The sequence below is a fragment of the Pristis pectinata genome, chromosome 1 (assembly GCF_009764475.1).
Source record: "Pristis pectinata isolate sPriPec2 chromosome 1, sPriPec2.1.pri, whole genome shotgun sequence".
Taxonomy (NCBI): Eukaryota; Metazoa; Chordata; class Chondrichthyes; order Rhinopristiformes; family Pristidae; genus Pristis; species Pristis pectinata.
This window is the reverse complement of record NC_067405.1, coordinates 42,669,151-42,692,088: the sequence shown is the minus strand read 5'-3', so window position 1 is coordinate 42,692,088 and position 22,938 is coordinate 42,669,151. Positions and strand designations below refer to the sequence as shown.

Sequence of the window (22,938 nt, the reverse complement as noted above, 5' to 3'; positions counted from 1 at the left end):
TTCTTTTTTTTAAGTTTTGTAGCTTTCCTGTCATACGATCTTTTTTTTGCTGCCCACTTCCAATTCCCCCGAGGTTCAGGACTTCCGGGACCCTCCCCAAACATGAGGCCCAAGGCTGCTAGGACCCCTCTTCTGAGACTTATATCCAAGTCGAACTGAAGTGTGGGAGCAAAGCCAGAACCTACCTGAACATGACCTGCCAATATCTAGGACTGCAAGCAAGAGGTACTCAGCTCCAACTGTTGCTGTGAAGGAGGTGGAGGGGTGGTGAGCGGGGGGAGCTAGTGGTAGGGAGAGGCAGAGGAGGAGAGGAAGTGAGGTGTTGGAGGCAGAGAAAAAGAAGTCTGGGAGGAGGGATAGAGGTGTGGGAGGAGGGTAAAAGAGGTGTGGAAGGGAAAAAGAGAGGGGTGAAAAGAGAGGGCAGAGAGTGAGAAGGGAAGGTTGGGGGGAGCAAAACACATCAGGAAGGAGCAAGAGAGTGTGAGGAGGAGGGAGAACAAGGAGGGGTGAGAAGAGGGGCGGGGAGGGTGTGGGGGCGAGGAGAGGGCGTGAGGGGCAGGGAGAGGGCGTGAGGGGTGGGGAGAGGGTGTGAGGGGCGGGGAGAGGACGTGAAGAGCAGGGGGAGAGGGCGTGAAGAGCAGGGGGAGGGTGTGAAGAGCGGCAAGAGACATAAATGAACAGAGGGACGGTGATGAAGCAGCCTCTCCCAGACTCAGCATCAGACTCAGCTCCTGAGTTTCAACACAGACAAGCTCTTCAGTTTGTGAGGAAAAGTTCCTCACAGCTCTTCAGTTTCAACACAGATGAGTTTACAACCCTTGCTCTGGAGGGCATTTATTCAACCGAACTCTCCAGGATTCAAGCTCTGCTTTTAACATTGTGCTTGCTTCAGAACTCATGCCGCTGAATGATAAGCTACCCTCCAAACATCTGCAAACACCTGTGTTTCTGCTCATCTCTCACACCACAATGAGGCCAAAACACAAGTGTATTTTGCTCTTCAGAGATTTCAGCGGGCAAGCTGTCCCATCTGTCGATGGCAATGACATATTTACATTTTACATTATAAGCAGTTGCCATATTCTTTCTGAAACCCTATGAGATTGTATGCTGACATCAGCGCATAAGAGATCTGCAATTAATTGGATCAAACCAAATTGTTAGTACTTCTCTTTGGTATCTCTAGAAGAGGCATCAACCATAAAGTTTCATTATATGCTGATGATTTATTACTTTTTATATCTAATGTTGAAGCCTCGTTACCTCCTATGCTTTCCTTACTTTCTCACTTTAGTCATTTTTCAGGATACAAATTGAACTTACGTAAGAGTGAACTTTTCCCTCTGAATAACCTGGTACCATTTGATACTAACATTCCTTTTAAAATTGTAAGACATCATTTTACCTACCTGGGGGTGTCAATTACTAAAAATTATAAACATTTATTTAAAGAAAATTTTTTCACCTTGCTGCTTTATGTGAAAAGGGTTTTATCAAGCTGGTCACCTCTTTCTATATCATTGATTGGCCGAATTAATGCTATTAAAATGAATATTTTACCTAAATTCCTATATCTATTTCAGGCTTTACCTGTTTTTATTCCTAAGTCTTTCTTTGACCCTCTTGATTCAATTATATCTTCTTACATATGGAATAATAAACATCCTAGGCTAAATAAAGTTCATTTTCAGAAGCTTAAAAAGAATGGAGGTTTAGCTTTACCTAACTTTAGATTCTACTACTGGGCAGTCAATATACGAAATCTTACATTTTGGCTATATTACGTTAATCAAGAGGCTTGTCCAGTATGGGTTTCTTCAGAAGCTAACTCTGCTAAAAAATTTTCTATTATTTCTCCGCTTGGTTCTTCACTCCCTATATCATTAAATAAATTAACAGATAATTTAGTAGTTAAACATGCTTTGAGGATTTGGTTACAATTTAGAAAATATTTTGGTTTATTAAGTTTTTCCTTGTCCAGTCCCATTTTCTCTAATTATTGTTTTTAAACCTTCTACGACCGATGTAGTTTTTAAAGAGTGGGACAAATTAGGTATCACTTGTTTTCAGGATCTGTTTGCTGGAGGAAACCTTTCTTCGTTTAAACAATTGTCTACCAATTATAATTTACCAAAAACTCATTTTTTTCGATATTTACAAATTAGAGATTTCCTTCGATCTCAATTACATTCTTTTCCTATGAGTCCTGATAAAAATGTATTGGATGTAATTTTTAATTTGAAACCTTTTCACGATGGCTCAATATCTAATATTTATGACAGGTTATTAGGAATGAGTAAGGTGCCACTAGATAAAATTAAAAACGCTTGGGAACAAGATTTGCGGATGTCAATTTCTGAGGAAACTTGGAATGAAATTTTTAAATTGGTTAATACTTCGTCTTTATGCGCTCGTCATTCTCTCCTTCAATTTAAAGTGGTCCATAGAGTTCACTTGTCTAAAGATAAACTATCCCGTTTTTATTCCGATATATCTCCTTACTGTGACAAATGCAATAATGGAGTGGCTTCTTTAATTCACATGTTCTGGACGTGTCAGAGTCTTAAAAAATATTGGACAGAGGTCTTTCAAACTTTTTTGGTACTTTTTAAAATAAATTTCAAACTTAATCCTTTGACTGCATTATTTGGGATCGTTAGTGAAAAAGATATAACTTTGAAGGCTTCTGATTTACACATTCTGGCTTTTATTTCTCTTATAGCCAGGAGAGCTGTGTTGCTTAAATGGAAGGAAGTTACTCAGCCTACTCATGCTCAACGGTTACAGGATGTTATGTCATACCTGAATCTAGAGAAGATTTGTTGTTCAGTTTTTGAATCTAATGTAGACTTTCAAACCCTGTGGGGACCTTTTTTGGATTACTTTCAAAATCTTTGATTTGGTGACTGAAACACAGACATTGGCTGATATTGTTACATTTTAAGGGTTTTTCCTTGTTTTTTTTATCCAACAGCTTCGGTTTTTGGTAGTGGGAGTAGATTTCTTTCATAATAAAATATTCCAATTTTTCATTTATTAACTAACTATTACATGTGACTATTAATTCAGAGCATTGTGATCTTAAGTATGATTTAACACAACATATTCTGTAATATTTTTACTCTCTTTTTTGATGCATTTACTCTGCATTTTTTCTCATGGAATTAATAAAAATATTGTAAAAGACATATTTACATGTTACATTATAAACAGTTGCCATTTTCTTTCTGAAACCCTATGAGATTGTATGCTGACATCAGCGCATAAGAGATCTGCAATTAATTAGATCAAACCAAGTTGTTAGTATTTCTCTCTGTGTGGAAGTTTAAACTCTCACAAGCACAAGTCAATATCAAACTGTTTTTACAGAAATATGATCTTTCAGAACATTGCAATAAGACAGATCCCATTCAAAACATTTAAAATAAAATCTTGCATATTTTCAAGGAGAATACTATAGTAATGTGAAATAAAATCCTTCACATAATCCCAAACAAGATGATCTTCAACTGTTCAGACCTGACATTATTCTAGATCCCATGATAAGGCATTATAAAGCTGTAATTACCTTTTCCAGATGGGAAGAAACACTCCATCTCTACACTGCTGCGGGAATGGGAAATGCAGAGTGTGCTGCTCGGAACCAAACCTTCCAATGGAGGGCTTCTATCTGTTGTACGTACTAAGCACCAGCCTGGCCTTTCACTTGGTCTCTCCAATAGCTCAACAGTCTGCCCTGTTTGGATATTGAGTTCACTGCTGTTGTTTGCAATGAAGTCTTGTAGCACCACAGTTAATTCACAACCTCCAGAAAGCTGTTGGGAGAAGAATAGTAGGCAATTGAATTTGGATAAATTATTGTTTTATTATAAAAGCTTTCAAATGGTCACAATCTTTTCCTTTGTATTTACTTGGTTCTTTCTCAACATTTTCCCTATGAAATATAAATAACATTACTCATTGTCTGAACCAATGTGAAATAACCAGATATTAGAGCTATCCACAAACACATCCAAACCTGACAACATAAATGGAAAGCAAGAGTTTCATCAGCTGTTTAGATTCCTTTCGAGTAGTCTCATTATGAAGAATGGTGTTAATCAGATAAATAGTTTGCCCATTGCTCAAGACATTCAGAGTTTATAAAGTTGGCTACCAACAGAATCCTCAATCTAGATTAAAAATGAGTTACGTTGATTAAGTAAGGTTTACAAACAAGGGAGGTCACAGGTTTGTCATATGATCTCCTTCTTGGGCTGTTCTTTGGGATTGATTCTAGTTATATGGGTTTCACGGCTGGCTTTCAGGCCAATGTGGGATCCACAAACTCTACCATAGGCGGGCAGGTAGCGCTTGATTCAGTAGGTGGGTGAGTAATGTGGGGTGTGATGTGTTCCTCCTGCTGTTTTCACTGGGTATCCATGCATCCCTGTCAAAGAGAGTAGAGGTTTTCAAAAACTTCCTAGATGTGTATTTAGTATCTTGATTGTCATGGGCCAGAGACTCTCATGAGTTGGTGAGGATATTTTCAAGGATTATTAGAGACAGTATTTGAAACATTTCCTCTGACTTCCTGGTGATCTCTTGCTGATACATGACTTGCTTCTTTTGGAAATTTGGTGACGGGCATGACAATGATGTGGCCTATCCATTAGAGCTGGCTACTTTGGGCCTCAATGCTAAGAATGCTAGCCTGGGAAAAGATACTGATGTGGATTTATTTATTCTGCCAGTGGATGTGGAGGATCCTGTGGGGGCAGTATTTGTCATACCTGTCCAATGCTTCGAGGTGCCTGCCTATTGCAAACATCCATATCTCCAAAGTGTATAGGAAACAGAGTCACTGCTGCCTAGAAGACCATGAGCTTAGAAATAGGTTTGACGTCTTGATCTTCAAGCATTCTTCTGCTCAGATGGTATACTGAAGGTGATGGTGAATTTCATCACTAATGTCTGCCTTTACTGAAAGGAGATTCCCAAGATATGGAAAGTTACCCATGTTTTCCAGGGTCTCTAGACTGTAATTGTTGGGTGGGCACTGTTGTGCAATGGGTAGAGGACTTGTCTTCTCAGGCTGCTCAGTGCAAGGCTCATTCTCATATATGCTTCAGTGAAGGAGTCAATAAAGACTTAGAGCTCGGTCTCAAAGTGTGCACTTCCAAGAATTCAACAACTAAGGCTTTATGCTCAATTTACATGTCCTTGATCCTGTCCTACAGCATACTCTATAATCCAGTCTCATTGTTACTCCAGACTAACTAGAGGCTGAAAAGTATGTGTCAACTGTAAAGTAACAAGACCTCTGGAATGGACGGTATCTCTGTTGGAAATCTAAAATATGGCAACAAGGAATGTCAATTTCAAGTTGGGGGGGGGTGGGCGTGGATAATGGACAGATGGATCTAGGTGGGGGAGGGCGAGAGGGGAATGTGAGACAGATGCTAGTAGGTGATAGGTGGAAAACAGACAAGGAGGAAAGAAATTAGGCAGATGGAATCAGATGGCAGAGGGGTGGATAGAGCCAGAGGATGATTGATGAGAGGTGGAATCAGATAAGGGAGGGATGATAGACAGATGGAACCAGGTTGGAGGAGTTTTTTTTACAATAATAGCTTTGATATTGCAAAATTCAAAGTGCTCCTTTCATTTTCTGTTTGAAAGAACAATTTTGACAGAAATAGTAAACTTATTCTCAGTACCAGGATACAAATAAAGAAAAAATGCCATATTACAGAGGTAAACCTAGCAATGCAAACCTCAAAATGGTAGATAATGGTCTTTATGAAACTTTAACATTTAGTAGTCAATGCGACTCATAACTGTTTTCTTTCCACTAAAAGTTAGTAAAGCAATTTCTGGCCCACTGTAGCTATGAGATTAGGTCAGAATCTGGGTATTCTGTGGCAAATGACTTCTCCCTGAATCCACAAAGCCTTTCCAGCTTCTACAAGGAATGAAGAGAGTAAAGCAATATTCCCCACTTGCCCAAATGAGTGTTGTTTTAATGCACAATGAGCTTAACATGTTCCAGGACAAGTCGTCTGCTTAACCATACTAAATGTTCAGTCCCTGCTTCACTGGTGAATGATTGCACTGCAGAAAACCACCGAGGCCTCTTCAACATCACCCCCCAAAAATCTGCAAACTTTAATATCTAAAAGATCAAATGGAAAAGACATAGCAACAAGATCACTTCTAAGTGAATTGGGTACACATCGCTGTTCCTTTGTCATTAGCTAAAATTGTAGCAATCCCTACTCAACAGTATTGCAGTGATTTTTTCATTGTCCAGTCTCTGGGGGTCAAAAGAGCACCTCAGCATCCTCTACTCAAGGATCATTAGGCACATAAAGTGCTGGCTTTGCTGCATCAAGAGAATGAATGTGTTATTCCTATCAACATACGTGCTATTAGATTTGTGTTATTTGCCAGTTCCAATTAATTCAATATGGTCTGGGCCAGCCTTCCTTTTCTTTATTCTCAATGAATTTGAGCTTCTCTAAAACTCTGCTCCACATATCCTAATCTGCAGCAAGTCCCTTCCCTTGATCATCCCAGTGGTTATTTACCTATTCCAGCTCATGATCACCATTATCTTGATTTTAAAATTCTTATGTTGCCTGCCCTCCATGGTCCTCATCAATTTCTATCTGAACTCAGCTGGGCAAGGCCCCACATTCTCGTTAATTATTAGTAGGAAAATTCTGTGCCATTCTTTTCTGAAAGCATTAGTGTGAACACTATGCACTGTCTAAACTCTTGTCTCCTAACAACGAAAGGATCAAATTACATACTACAGGAACATTGAATTACTATTCCATCAACAGAATCAAGTAACATTTTCCAAGCAAGTACCTGGCTGTGTTTTGTCCTCCCAGGTAACCCATCCGAAAAGCAGTCCATTGCAATTGTGGTCAAAATAGACACAGACATACTTGATTAAATGTAAATATGTCATGGGAAATAAAATACATGACCATACCTACCCTTCCCTCTTCATCAGAAATGAAGGGTTTTATCACTTTCCTCCCCCACTTAATTACTTGGCCAGGAACACCAACAATGACTTATTGAGAACTTGGCTGGCTGTCATGATTCACTTCCCATGGTCCCAGTGCCCCAAGAAAATGTGTTGTGATCTTACAATATGATCTAGTTACATGTTTTGCAGTGTTGTGCAAAGACCATAGAGTAGTGATACTGTACCATGTATTATTATGCCAGAATACATGTGGATAGCACTATACTTTAGTATATTACTATCTACATATATTTTGAGATAATAGTACATCTGGACTAAGAGGGAGGGGTGTTTCTGAAATGTATTCAGGAGAACTTTCTTGATCAGCACATCTCTGGTCAGACCACATTTGGAGTATTGTGAGCAGTTTTGGGCCCCATATCTAAGGAAGGACATGCTGGAATTGGAGAGGGCCCACAGGAGGTTTAAGAGAATGATCACGGGAATGAAAGAGTTAACATGCAAGGAGCATTTGATGGCTCTGGGCCTGTACTCACTGGAGTTTAGAAGGATGAGAGGGGATCTCAGTGAAACCTACCAAGTATTGAAAGGCCTGGATAGAATGGACATGGACAGGATGTTTCCAGTAGTGGGAGAGTCTAGGCTCAGAGGGCACAGCCTCAGGATAGAAGGATGTCCCTTTAGAATGGAGATAAGAAGGAATTTCTTTAGCCAGAGGGTGGTGAATCTGTGGAATTCATTGCCACAGATGGCTGTGGAGGCCAAGTCATTGGGTATATTTAAAGTGGAGGTGGATAGGTTTTTGATTAGCAAGGGCGTCAAAGGTTATGGGGAGAAGGCAGGAGAATGATATTAGTATTGATTTATTATTGTCACGTACTAAGGTACAGTGAAAAACTTGTCTTGCATAGCGTTCGGCAGATCAATTCATTACACAGTGCATTGAAGTAGTACAAGGTAAAAACAGTAACAGAGTACAGAGTAAAGTGTCACAGCTACAGAGGAAGTGCAGTGCAGGTAGACAATAAGGTGCATGGTCATAACAAGGTAGATTGTGAGGTCAAGAATCCATCTTATTGTATAAGGGAACCATTCAATAGTCTTATAACAGTGGGATAGAAGCTGTCCTTGAGCCTGCTGGTATGTGCCCTCAGCCTCCTGTATCTTCTGCCTTATGGGAGAGGGGAGAAGAGAGAATGACCTGGGTGGGCAGGGTCTTTGATTATGCTGGCTGCTTTACTGAGGCAGCGAAAAGTATAGACAAACTCCCTGGAGGGGAGGCTGGTTTACGTGATGTGCTGGGCTGTGTCCACAATTCTCTGCAGTTTCTTGCTGTCCTGGGCAGAGCAGTTGCTATGCCAAGCCGTGATGCATCCAGATAGGATGTTACTAAGCTCTCTATCTCCTTCCTGTACTTCAACTCATCGTTATTTGATATATGGCCCACTACGGTGGCATCATCTGCAAACTTATAGATGGAATTAGAGCAGAATCTGGCCACGAAGTCATGAGTATATAGGGAGTAGAGTAGAGGGCTGAGGACGCAGTCTTGTGGGGCACCAGTGTTGAGAATAATTATGCCGGAGGTATGGCTGCCTATCCTCACTGATTGCAGTCTGTTGGTCAGAAAGTCAAGGATCCAGTTGCAGAGGGAGGTGTTGAGTCCCAGGTCTCGGAGTTTGGTGATGAGTTTGCTTGGAATTATAGTACTGAAGGTGGAGCTGTAGTCAATAAGCAATAGTCTAACATTGGTGTCTTTACTGTCCAGATGCTGCAGAGATGAGTGTAGGGCCACGGAGTTGGCACCCACTGTAGACCTGTTTTGGCAGTAGGTGAATTGTACTGGGTCAAGGTTTTCTGGGAGGCTGGAGTTAACGTGTGCCAAGACCAGCCTCTCAAAGCAATTCATGATGGTGGATGTCAGAGCCACCGGTCAGTAGTCATTAAAACATGTTACTTTGTTTTTCTTAGGTACTGGGATGATTGTCGTCTTCTTAAAACAGGTGGGAACCTCAGATTGAAGCAGGGGGAGGATAAATATGTCTGCAAATACCCCTGCCAGCTGATCAGCACAATATCTGAGGACATGGCCAGGGACACCATCCCGGCCAGCTTTCTAGACTCTGGGACTCTTGGCAACTCTGACAGCTTTACGAAGGTCATATATTGATTTCTTGTAAAGGTCGGGATCACCTGATTGGAATGCTGCAGTCCTCGACTTCAGTAGGGAGCGGATCTCCCGGTCCATCCATGGTTTCCAGTTTGAGAACACCCAGATTGTCCTCTTTGGTACACAGTCCTCAACACACTTGCTGATAAAGTCCATGATGGTGGTGACATACTCATCTAGGCTGGCAGCTGAGGCTTTGAACATGAGTCAGTCCACTGACTCAAAGCAATCGCGTAGAAGCTCATCCATTTGCTCAGACCAGCACTGTACAATTTTCTGTACTGGATCCTCCCATTTCAGTTTCTGTTTGTATGCAAGGAGAAGGAGCACAGCCTGGTGGTCTGATTTACCAAAGTGAGGGTGGGGGTGGCGGATGGCTCGGAAGGTATCTTTGATGGTTGTATAGCAATGGTCAAGGGTGTTTGGGCCCCTGGTGTGACAGGAGACATGCTGACAGTATTTTGGTAACACACTCTTGAGGTTGGCCTGGTTGAAGTCACCTGCAATAATGAAGAGGGCCTCAGTGTATCCTGTTTCATTAGGTTGAGAAGGAAAAATAAATCAGCTGTGATCGAATGGTGGAGCAGACTCGATGGACCAAATGGCCTAATTCTGCTCCTATGTCTTATAGTCAACATTAGAGATGACAGTGCTGGACTTGGTTCTGGGAAACGAGGTAAGCCAAGTGGAGCGAGTATCACCCATGGAAAATTTAGGAAACAGTGATCATAATACCATAAGATTTAGAACAGCCATGGAAAAGGATATAAACCACTCCGAGGTTCAAACAGTCAACTGGAGAAGGGCCAATTTCAATGGGATGAGATCAGATCTGGGCTGGGTAAATTAAATTCAAAGCTTGGCAATCAAAACTGTAAATGAACAATGGGAGTCTTTTAAGGTGTTTATGTTTCAGCTATAGTCCAGTTTTTTTCCCCCGTGAGGAATAAAGCTGGAGAACTTAAAGCCAGAGCTCCTTGACTGACCAAAAAGAGAGCAACAGAAAAAAGACGCATATATCCAATGCCAGGTTGATAACACAAATGGGAACCAGGCTGAATAAAGCATGTTCAGACAGGAAGTTAAAATATTAGAGAGGCAAAGAGAGAATCTGAGAAAAGACTAGCAACAAACATAAAAGACAATCCAAGAATATGTGTACTAAATGGGTATTTTACACTCAGAAAAAAAATTCTGCTGGAATCTCAACAAAATACAGTTGGTATTCAAAATGTGCTAAAATTGGATAAAGTAAGACAATGGAAAGGCAAGCTGCACCTAAAGTGGATTAATCATCTGGTCTAGATGGGATGCATTCTAGGTTGCTGAGGAAAGTGAGGAGACCCTGGCCATGATCTTCCAGGGGTGGTGCCTGAGGACTGAAATGGAAAATGTTACATCTTTGTTCAAAAAGAAAAGAATATAGGAATAGACCAAGTGACTACAGATCAGTCAGTTCAACTTCAGTCTCTAATAAGCAGGGAATGAATCAGTAGCGAGCTGGACATGTGTGAATTGATTTGCTAAGGGCAAATCACATAATCATGTCTGACTTCATAAGAGCCTTTTGATGAGGGAAATGTGGTTGATACAGTCTATTGACTTCCAAAAGGTGTTTGATAAGGTGTTGCATAACAGGCTTTTCATCAAGAATGAAGGCCATGGGATAAAGGCACTGTATGGGTATAGGCATACCTGCAGCAAAATTGCTATCAAGTCATAGTAAATGAACACAGACTACATATTGACTGAAGCTTCTATCTCAGTGTGCCATGAAGAACTAAGATGCTTTTTAATGAACTTTTAACATGGGCTGTTAGTAAAAGGAAATATTCAATGTTGTGTCACACAGACACAAATAGTTGAAATTTAACAATCCGATTTTTCTGTGAATCCCTGCGGCCCGGCTGTCCACAGAAATCTATAAATATGTAGCAATTATGGTTCCACTGCCAGGATTCATCCCCACAGCCTGTGGAAAGAAATTCGGTTTGTCCTCTTTGACTCTCACCAACTTTTATCGATGCACCATAGAAAGCATCCTATCTGGATGTATCACGGCTTGGTACGGCAACTGCTCTGCCCAGGACTGCAAGAAACTGCAGAGTGGACACAGCCCAGTGCATCATGGACACCAGCCTCCCCTCCTTGGACTTTGTCTTTACCTCTCACTGTCTTGGTGAAGCAGCCAGCATAATCAAAGACCCCACCCACCCGGGTCATTCTCTCTTCTCTCCTCTTCCATCACGTAGAGGATACAGGAGCCTGACAGCACGTACCACCAGACTTAAGGACAGCTTCTACCCCACTGTGATAAGACTATTGAACGGTTCCCTTATATGATGAGATGGACTCTGACTTCACGATCTACCTTGTTGTAACCTTGCACCTTATTGCACTGCACTTTCTCTGTAGCTGTGACACTTTACTCTGTACTGTTATTGTTTTTACCTGTAGTACATTAATACACTCTGTACTACCTCAATGCACTCTGTACTAACCCAATGTAACTGCACTGTGTAATGAATTGATCTGTACGATCGGTATGCAAGACAAGTTTTTCACTGTACCTCGGTACAAGTGACAATAATAAACCAGTAACAATACCAAATGTTAATATTCAATTTTTGTTGCTGGAGTGAAACCCATTTACCAACATTTCAAAATTATAATAAATCCAGAATGAGATATTGGTCAAAATATTAAAGAGGATGACTTTCACTTGAGAGACATTGGACTAATTCACTGGCACAAGACCAAGATGGAACCACTTTCAATGCCTTGCAACAATATTAAGATAAAGATCATACAATGAAAAATGGAGGGGGATTGCACCAACCAAATTGTCACAGTTATAATTTTTGGATTATAAAATAAGGAAAGCACAGTGAAAATTTAAACAACTTGAAAGGAGACTGTAGACAGCATTGATCCATCGTACACTTAGGAGCAGACTCTTATGAGTGATCACCAGCATGAGTTATGTTCAAAATCCTTCATAGTTAACAAGAACTGTACACGTGAGTAATATAAAGTTATAGGGAAGCTTGCAAGGGAACTGCTGATCAAGGTGATTGCCTACACAGATGGGGATAAGCTCATTGTGTGATTGTTAAAATGAATTGTGCTCAGAATTGGTGTTAGGTAGATGTACATGTGAGTTGAAGTTACAGCTACAGTTAAAGATTAGAGTTATATAAGGTTATTATACTAGAGGTCATATTAGTGCATTTTGTTTTATTTTTGGTAGTTTTTTGTAATATTTAGAACATAGAATAGTATAGAACTAGACAGGCCATCCGGCCCATGATGTTGTGCAGATCTTATTTTATCAATATTTTGCGTTATATCATCTGTAGTTCTTTTATTTATATTATTTCATTTGTCGCATTTGCTCAGTCTTAATAACACAAGGGTTATATTGCTCTGTAAGCTTTGACTAGTTCAACCCAATCGGGAAACAAGAGTAGGAGACAACCACCTACAGCAGAATAGATGGCAAATTGGATAAGTAATAATAAGCAGAGAATATTAGTGAAGGGCTAGTTATTTCAGATTGAAGGGAAATATCCTGTGGAGTTCCCTGGGGCTTGATACAAGTGCCACAGCCTTTCTTAATACATATTAATCACTTGACTCGGGTGTGCAGGGCACAGTTTCCAAATCTGCAGATGAACTGTGAGGATTTCAAGGAGGTAGTGATAACCAGGTGGAATGGAGAGATAGGCTGCAGATTTAATGCCGAAAAATGCAAAGCAATATATTTTGGTGGGAAGATAAGAGGCAATAGAAACTTATGGCGCAGTTAGTAGAATCACAGCACCAGCAAACCAGCTTCACTGCTGACCTCTGGTGCTATCTGTGTGGAGTTTGCACATTATGCCTGTGACCACATGGGTTTCCTCTGGGTGCTCCAGTTTCCACTCACATCTTAACGACGTATGGGCACTGTGATTTGTTCCTAGTGTACATGGGTAGTAGAACTATTGGGAATGTGGGGAGAATGGGTGATGGGGAAATTAGAGGGAGAATAAAATTGCTCTGTGAGCCAACATAGATTCAGTCGGTCAAATGGCCTCTTATGTCATAAACAAATGTATGGAAAAATATATGGAAAATCAGAGGGCACAATTTGAAAGAGTGTACAGGAACAGAGAGATCTGAGGGTGAATGCACACCATTGAAAGAAGGAGAACAGTTTAAGAAACTGATTAAAAAGCATAGGGCATTCTTGGCTTTATAAAGTGAAGCATAAAAAAGCAAGAGCAAGGAAGTCATGATGAACCGTTATAAACATTGATTTGGCCCTAACTGGGATATTATGTCCATTTCCAGGTGCCACACTTTCGGAAAGATGTTGAAAATTATTACGGGGACAGCAGCTTTAATGGATAAATGGGAAAAGCTGCAACAAAAGAGTTTGTGAGATGATCTGATAAGAGGTATTTTAAATCGTGAAGGGTATGGATAGGGTGGATGAAGATAAAATGTTCCCATCAGCTGTAGGTTCAAGAATGCGGGCAATGAAGGTGATTGACAAAAGAATCAAAACTAACGTGAGATGAAACTTTTGTTATATACGGCGAGTGGTCAGGAACCAGTAGTACTGAACAGAGCAGGACAAGAATCTGAAAGGAAGCAATTTGCAGGACAGGGGAGTGGAACAAGCTGGATTGTTCTTATGAAGAGCCATTCTGGACATGATGGGTTGAAAGGCTTCCTTCTATAGTGAAACCGTTCTGTGATTCTATGATTCAAACACAATATGACACAATGTTAAATAAGATATTAGTTTGCAATGCCCTAATTATCTTTGTGTGTGCAGCATTAAGATTTGGTTAATTAAATTTGATTAAAGTTTTTGATTTGTTTTACTTAAACCTTTCAAGGTTGTTTATTTCAAGAATGCTTTAGGATTAATCTGCTGAAGTATGAATTTGCTGACATTCCGGTTCAGTCTTTATTGAGGTGACAGGATATGCGGGATTTATGTTTCTTTATCTAGAACATGAAGTAGTTTAGAAGGGTGGTTAGAATGGAACAATGACAAGAGAGAATGAAAAACAGCTGGCATGTGTTGTTTTGAAAAAGTATCTCAAAATTTTCTTGCAGAGTTGCAGAAGATTCAAGTTGTAAAAGGAACAACACAAAGGGTCATTTCTATTAGGGAAATGACAACATAGTTTATTTCACTTGTATGTTTCCTGTGCGTATTTACACTTGGTCTCATGCAAATAAAAGGAGAAGCTGTAAACTATATTTAATATTGGGATTTGAAATGTCTAGCAAAATTGGCAAAAGGAACAGCACCTGAATTGTTGCTCTCCTGATTGAATGAGATTTATTAAGTAGGAAATTGTGTCAACTAGTGTGTGAATTTTATCCCTCCTGCAGTTAGAGTAACCATGGCACCAGTGACAAAACAGACAAGCTGCTCCTGCTAGTAATGAGCCATATAAAGAGTTAGATTTAAGGGGTTTGGTGAGTGCAAGAAAGGTGAAATTTCAAGCAACAAAACATTTATTTTAACCCGCGGCTCATTTCACCGTGGAAAAGAGAAAAATTGGTATGTCGAAAGGGAAAACAAAGTATGAAAAAACACATCAACAACTAGTGGAGGATATAACAGGCTGGCTCAATTGCAGCCATGAGATACTGTAGTGCAAAGGTTAATGTCAACAGGTAACACAGGAATTGATACACTCGGAGAATAGCATATTGAGATACTAGAAGATGCTAGGGTAGCTGATGATCACAAACAAGTTGAATTAGAAATTTATGAACTAAAGGGAAAATTAAACAGAAAGGAAGCACTGATCTTCAATGTCACAATAGCTAATGTCCAGATAGAGAAGATGGATACAATATTAATGACATAAACTGAGGTAATTTGAATCAAGAGACTATGTTCCACTCAAATCCTGAAAGTGATAAGGCATGGCCTAAGAAGCCATTATCTTGTCATATATTGTTATTATCAATCAATATAATGCAGCGTAGTGTCTAGTATCTACCAGGTTGATAAACACTTGATGGCCTAAGGTATCATTGGACAGGAATAATCTGCTGGGGGACTTGCAATGCTGGAGACTTAAGCAACGAGAAATGTAAGAGGGTCTTTGGGGCTCCTTGTGACACAGGACTGCATTCCTCTTTCAATCCTAACATCCATCTTCCAGCTGCTACACCAACAGGAACCATAGTAGACATTATGTAATTACTGAGATTGACCAGCTAAATATAATGTTTCACCATGGACAGATTGTTCAAGGTCCATTAGAGTATACTGTGTATTTTCAAACCAAATGCTCAATTTCTTTGAACAGGCAGAGCTTAACAAGGGTCTAGCTCCCTGTTTAAATAGATGTATTTGTCCCAACCACAACCATTCATGAAGACAGTCATAGGGACTTCAATTAATAAAAATACTCCTGGGTAGATATTATTGAAACCATTTCTTAGGCTCTGTGAAGAAACACAATGGGTATCCCAGTCCTAATAAAGAACCAGTGATGATTCCTGAGGGGCCTTCTTTCACTAATTTGGTGATTCACCTAAATTTGACATCTAGAGTGGTACTATGGTGGTTACAGCTTCAACAGCCATGATCAGGATATAATAAAGGAGCCATCCAAAGTCAGCAGATTAGAGTAACAACTGCAGCTGCTAATTTCTTTAGTGACATCTCAATGGATGATTAATGATCATACAACATTGGTCACTAACCAACCGTACTTCGCAACTGCAAGGGGTGAAATGCAATGCAATGACACAGTGAGGTTTTCCAAAGCTAATGTGGGATTCTGGTTTGACTGCAGCAATTATTTTCTTGCCTCTGTCAATGCAGCCAACAACAGAATATGTTAGACAGATGAGATTAAGAAGGCACATGTTGACCTTGGCCAAGTAAAAATTATTGTTGATTATCCTGAAGTCACACAGTGGAGAGACATGGACAAATATTGGGACCATATTTTCTCAAATGCTGTAATGTGATAGTCAAGTAACTGAACATTTGATTGTAGTTTCACCAAGGGATCCCACTCCACCATATGCATTGCGTCAGATGTGCATGCAGTATTTATAATGAAGAAACAATTTATTATTATATCATTATATATCATTATTATAATATGAGTATATTATATCATTAACTTTTCATTCAGACCCAGATATTCAAGACTGTTAACACTGAACAAAGCAGCACTTGCCAAGCACAACAGCTGAAGGGAGAGGTAGAAGTTAATGGACTGACATGTTAAAATTATTGCAACTCAAAGATATCCTGGAATGAAGAATACCATTGAGGCACAGTGACAGTGGGGTGAAATGCACAGGGCACTTCCAAGACCAATTTACCTATTTGGCTGTTGAAAAAAATCAGTGGGGAATAGCAATTCATGAATGTTTATTGAAAGATAAATTTGGTCACTCCAGCCTGTTCCCTTGGTGGGTTCTTAAGTACTTCTGCAAAGAGGAAAAACTTAATATAAATTTAATCTTACTTTTGGAATCAACTGTATGGACTTTCCTGCAACAGAGATTTCACATTTTTCCCACATATCATTAAGAGAATGCCTGCAGTGCTCAATAACTTCAAGTCCCTATTGTTTGCTAAAAAAATGTTGGGGACTGGGTGGCACTCGAGCTGCAAACTCTGTTGAGTTTACACATTCTCCCTGTGACTGTGTGGGTTTTCTCCAAGTGCTCCGGTTTCCTCCCACATTGCAAAGAAAATGGGTTGGTCAGTTAATTGGCCACGTTAAATTGTCCCTAGTGTGTAGGTGAGTGGTAGAACCTGTGGAGAGTTGATGAGAAAGTGGGCAGGATGAAAACTGAGATTATTGTAGGATTAGTGCAAGGGGGTGGTTGATAGTTCACATGGACTGGGTGGGCTGAAAGGGCTGTCTCTGGACTGGACCTCTTTATGGCTATGACACCATGCCTCTATTTGTTTCTTGCCATAGCAGAAAATATACAACTTCTCCAAGAGATGCTGGAGCTGAGAGCAGATGTTGATCTTAAAATTAATCCCTGAGAGTCTAACTTCCTGTATTAACATTTCAAGCAGCTCTAATGAACACAAAATAGATGTGATCTGGAAATTGCCTCTCATGATCTTTTCTGGGCTTGGTGGGCTACCAGCAATTACTTACACTGCAATTATTTGAGTTTGCCAGACCACTGTCTGACGTACTGAGGCCACAAAAAAAAAACTTAAAAGTGCCTGGGCAGAAGCACATACCAAAGTAATTAGATAGTTCCAGATACAGCATTCCACCTCAAATCTACTGCTACTGATTAAAGCTCAGCAGCTGTTTTATGCCAAGAAGTTCTGAACAAACTACTTCTTATGGAACATGCTTTGAGAATTCTGGTTGGTGGTGAAGATGTATGATGACTGTGAGAGACATTCATTAGCCATGCTTGAGCAGTTCAATATTTCATCTTTATCATTGGTCTGCAGTGGCTGACTTTATATTCTCCTCATGCAGGAATCTTGTATCTTCTGATGCCACAGAAAAATATTCCATTTTTTCTCTGAACCATTGGACTTTGCTATTAGGGTTTAAAATGAGTTGCAAATGACCCAAAAGGAAACTACCTGTCCCTGGCTGTAATTACTTTACCCAGTGAATCTTGCTCACATCCTCTGTCCATGCTAGTGTTTGTAACATTATAGAATGGTGGAAATTTGTAGATCTTTGGATCTTGCTTTCACCAGAAAGAAACAACTATGACTAAATTTACTGCTTGTACTCGTCATATAATAATTTCAAGTATATCCCTCACTCAGCTCAATTTCCTGAATGTGCTGCGTTTCAGGGATCATGAAGGACACCTTTCAGTGACCGGTTAATATTTGATCAGATGGTGCCTGCATCATTAATGCTATCTTGTCTGTCTCTCTTTATTGCACAAATAATTTTAAGATGTCCATTCGGAAAACCTTAATGCACATATCATTATTTATTTCTTTATGGTATGCCTCATAAACAGACATACTTTGGGCTGTATTGGCTAATAGCAAGACAGATAGTAAACATTCATGGGGAAACTCAGTGGTTAATTATACAGCTAAAGACACAGCTCAAATAGGCCAGCATTAGGAACCTCCCTGGGTTCATGTTTTCTCCTTAGCTAAGGCAGCACTGCAGTACACGGTCTTATTCAAATCTTGCAAGTTACATTTGAGCCTTTTAACTGATTAAGGAGTGCCATGTCTTGAGCAAACCATACCTCAATTTACTTAAATGGGCTTAGAGTATCAAAATGGTAGGGTTTAAACAGGCCCTATCAATCATGAATTTCCCAGTTACCCAGTGTTTACTGTTTGTGAACCACTGTCAATACTGAGGATTTTTTCCAATCATTTTTTTCAAATTTCATTGGCATCGTACAGAATCCCTTTATTTGTAATTTAAGCACTTCTGATGAGAAATCAATAACGTGAAATGTTAATTCTGTTTTGCTCTCCACTGACGCTGACTGACCTGTTGAGTGTTTTCAATATTTTCTGTTTCAGTTCTCATTAAAAATAGGTTGCCTAGCAGCCAGATATCAAACGGGATACTGGAAAATGCTGCTAAAGTCATCTAGATTGTTTGCAACATAATACTCTGTTTACTAACTGAACGTTTCTCAGATCTGCTTTGCCTTCTCAGAGACCATTAACTCAACACCAAATTGATGTTATTGGCCCTCTGAATAGCAACAGTGCAAGCTGCCAGTGTTGCTTCAAGTTTAATGGCAAATTTATGAAAAGGATCAAGGCATTTTCATCCAGAACTGACTCAGTGTTGACTGCTATACATTTGCTGTCGATTGGGGTGATTTGCACATGGGGACACACACACACACACACACAAAATATACAGCATTACAGAAAGCACTCTCATTCACCATCATGATAAATGAAAGAAAGAGGAAATTAGGGCTTTAAAACAATAACTTAAAGCAATGCCCTCATTATCCCACTAAGTGGGCAAACATACTGCTGATGTGATTAATGGCTTTATGTGGCCTAACTTACACATAACTACAGGAGCAGTGAAACAATGAACTAAGCAATGTCTCGATGACTGAAATGCATCCCAGAATAACTTTTGCTATCAGCACAAACAATACAACAATAACTGGAGACACATTGTTGGCTAAAATGATTGACCATATCCAAGCTACCAATGAATATATGGCACAAAAAAATTAGGAAACTGAAAAAAGATCAGATTAAGATCTACTTTCAAAAAGAGGTTAAGACATTTTGAATATTAAGTTGGTGACACCTTCATTATGTAGTCTATATGACAAGTTGATCACGTGTTTTCATTTAAATGATAATCAACTTTTCTAATTGACAATAAGGTCGATAAGGGAAAGGTGGTGTACGTTGTCAACATGGACTTCAGCAAGGCCTTTGATAAAGTCCCGCATGGGAGGCTGTTCCAGAAGATGAAGTCGCTAGGCATGAAGTAGCCAAATGGATTCAACATTGGCTTAGCAGGAGAAGCCAGAGAGTGGTAGCAGATGCTGTAGTACATTATGACTCTATAAAGCAAGCCCAACTGTGCATCTTTTACAATACATGAAAAAGGGTAGAAGGTTGCATTACATTAATGTTAAAGATTGATCAGTTGTCTGAAATCTAATAAACAATTAAGATACAATGCTTGATTTACAGATTTAAAGCCATGATAATGACAACATTATGATTACTCATTACATGCACAGTATTTTGATGTGAAGATAGAAATAACATTGATAAGCTCATGACTTTTCATATGAAATTGTGATTGCAGATTACGCTTCATCATTGATCCATATGTAGAAACAACCGCCAAGAATGGACTTCACCCTGTTTGAGCTGGTAACTTTGATGGGATATGATTAATGATAATGCCACTTCCCATCAGAAGATGCAGTAAACGTTGCTGGCTTAGGAATTAAAAAGCATGGAGAAGGGAAATGTTCTGTACTGCCATACCAGATACTACTGAACTGCTGAGCAATTACATTTCCTTAGATTCATAATAGTCATGAGGGCAAACAATATTGCATGGCAGCAACAAAGAGTTGTAATGAAAGGGGATGAAACATTCTGGTTAAGTTAGAGGACTAGCATAGAGGACTAGCATCCAAAGGCCTGGACTATTGATTCAATTACCTGAATTCAAATCCCTCCATGTAGAATTTAAATTCACCATTGAATAAAAATGGAGATAAAAATTTGTTCTCAATTTACCACATTTTTGGACTAACCCATCAGGTTCATTAATGTCTCTCAGGGAAAGAAATTTGCAACCCTTATCTGGTCTGGCTGTATGTGGTTCCAGACCCACAAATATGATTGATTCTTAACCGCTCTCTGAAATGGCATGTGGTTCAAATGGGAATGGACAATGAATACTGGCCTTCCTAGCAATGTCTACAGGCTCTGAATTTAAAAAGTGATGGTTATCCTCTAGGCTGGGTACAGAGGTTTTCTGTATGTCCACTGCCTAAAGAGTCTAGAAAGAGAGTGCATTTGAAAAATTTTTATCACAATATTCTGTAAGTGAGTATGGCATATGCTGAGTGCACAGCAGTAATATCAATTGGTATGTGATTGCTATCTCTATTGCATTGTGGTGTGATCAGCACTCGAGAAATGGTATGGCTTTCAAGTACAGGAGCCGGCCATTTTGAGGATGAAGTCCTGCTCCAACTTGACCTTCCATCAGAGAATCCAAACGTGAAGTAAAGCCTTGAAGTTATAAATTTACCCAGATATATATTACACTAGACAGGTAAGCCCTTATTAATTTGGACGGTGTATGTGGATCAACCACTGAGATAACACTCTGCCCAAGGTCAATAATCAGTGTTGAGGGAAGGGAGGGAAACTAGGGGAAAGAAAAGAAATGAAAGGAACAGGGAGTGAGGGTCAGAAGGAAGGAATAACATGGGAGGAGGTTTGGTGGGAGCAGGAAAGTAGAGCAAGAATGAAAGATGGAGGGTGAGAGAAAGGGGAGAAGTGATGGAAGACGGAAGGAGTGGGGGAAAAAGAGAGAGAAGTAGGGTTGCCAACAGCCTTGTATTGGACAAGACACCACTTATTTAAATAGGAAACTGGATGTTCTGTACATCAGTATGATTTTCTCAATCTGAGTTTTTGATCTACAAAGATTAGGTCTCAAAGTGTGCCAAGGTGAATAAATCTAGGTCAAAATTTGTTCCAGAGCCTACTGGCAGATACATTAGCTGGGATTTTGCAGTCAAAAGTGGGCACTGCAGCTTTAAATTGAATCTTATCCTAGAAAGATTATGCCAGTGGAAACTTCTAGGAATCTGACCACAACATAACGCAACAACAAGAAGCCCTGTCCATAACATATTCCTTGTTTTGAAGTGCAATATCAGCACTCCCAGCATCATTGGTGAAGTGTTTTGTTCATGCATGATCAAGAGGCTGATTGGAAGAGTGCTGGTGTCCTACAGGATTGGAGAGCTGCAAAAATTGGAAGGCATGAGACTATGAAGGAATTGCTTAACTGGGTGTCAGTGTAGGTCAGCAAGCACAGGATGAATAGTGAAGGGTGAATAGGAGATGGGAGGATGCAAGTTAGGAAGCCAGCACATTTACTCTTGATAACATTATGTGACATTGGAAAATCAAAATAGCTGTGTTTGTGATAATTCTGTAGAAGTGACTAAGAACAAAACAACATAACAAATATTTGATACTCAAGACTGTAAATACCATCACAATTAAATTCCATCTGCCATTGCTCTACCTAAATTAATCAATATCTTTATTTTGATCAATATCTTTCTGTACCTGAGACTATTCTCCTCACCATCTACAACTCCATCAATTTTTGTGTCAACTGCAAACTAACTAATCATACCTCCCACATTAACATCTAAGGCATTAATGTATGCAACAAACAATAAGGGTCACAGTACCAATCCCTGTGGTATACCACTGGTCAAGGCTACCAATCACAAAACCAACCCTTAACCATCACTCTCTGTTTCTATTACCAAGCTAATTTTGGATCCAATTTGGCAATTTGCCATGGATGCCATGGATTCTAACCTTCTGGACCAGCCTTTCTTGTGGGACCTTGCCAAATGCCCTATTAAAGTCCATGTGGACTACATCAACCGGACTGCCCTCATCTAAATAATTAGCTACATCTTTGATAAACACAATGAAATTAGTCAGATGGCTTCTCACAGTAATATTCTTACTCTCCAATCAATCCCTGCCTTTCTAAGTGTAGATTGATCCTGTCCTTCAAATGTTTCCAATAACTTCCATACTACTGACATAAGACTCACTGACCTATAATTACCTGGATTATCCTTCCCTTCTTGAATAAAGGAATCACCTTGGTGGGGCATGAAACACTAGTACCCACCAGTTGGGCTGAAAGGCTACTTCTCTGCTGCAAATCATGGACTTACGATTACATTAGCAATAAAGTACACCATACACAGTATATTTTGGCAGAGTTGACAACCTATAAAAAGGTGAATTAATTTGTTTATTCTTCAGAAACTATATACATTTTCCACATGAAATCAGAAGACAGATTATAAAAAATAAATGCAATATTGATTCACTTTCTCTTCTATAACCATTCCCAGCTGACCACTTATACCCTAATTATTGCATCATATTGGTTGATCAAGTCCATGCGAGATTAGACCTACTCCACATGTTGTTTGCTGAATATCACACTTCTGCACAGTTCTGTAAATTCAGACACAATATCAGCAAACAGATTTTTTTTTAAATAAC

The 22,938-nt window shown here is 39.6% G+C and overlaps 1 protein-coding gene across 1 annotated transcript in view; it reads right to left on the bottom strand.

Moving 5' to 3' along the window:
- LOC127574135 (kalirin-like) overlaps positions 1–22,938 on the bottom strand; it is a 500,886-nt gene that overhangs the window by 97,962 nt on the left and 379,986 nt on the right. Inside the window, exon 34 of the mRNA XM_052022913.1 lies at positions 3,569–3,815. Coding sequence (XP_051878873.1) covers positions 3,569–3,815 — 247 coding nt within the window. The remainder of the gene's footprint in view (positions 1–3,568; positions 3,816–22,938) is intronic.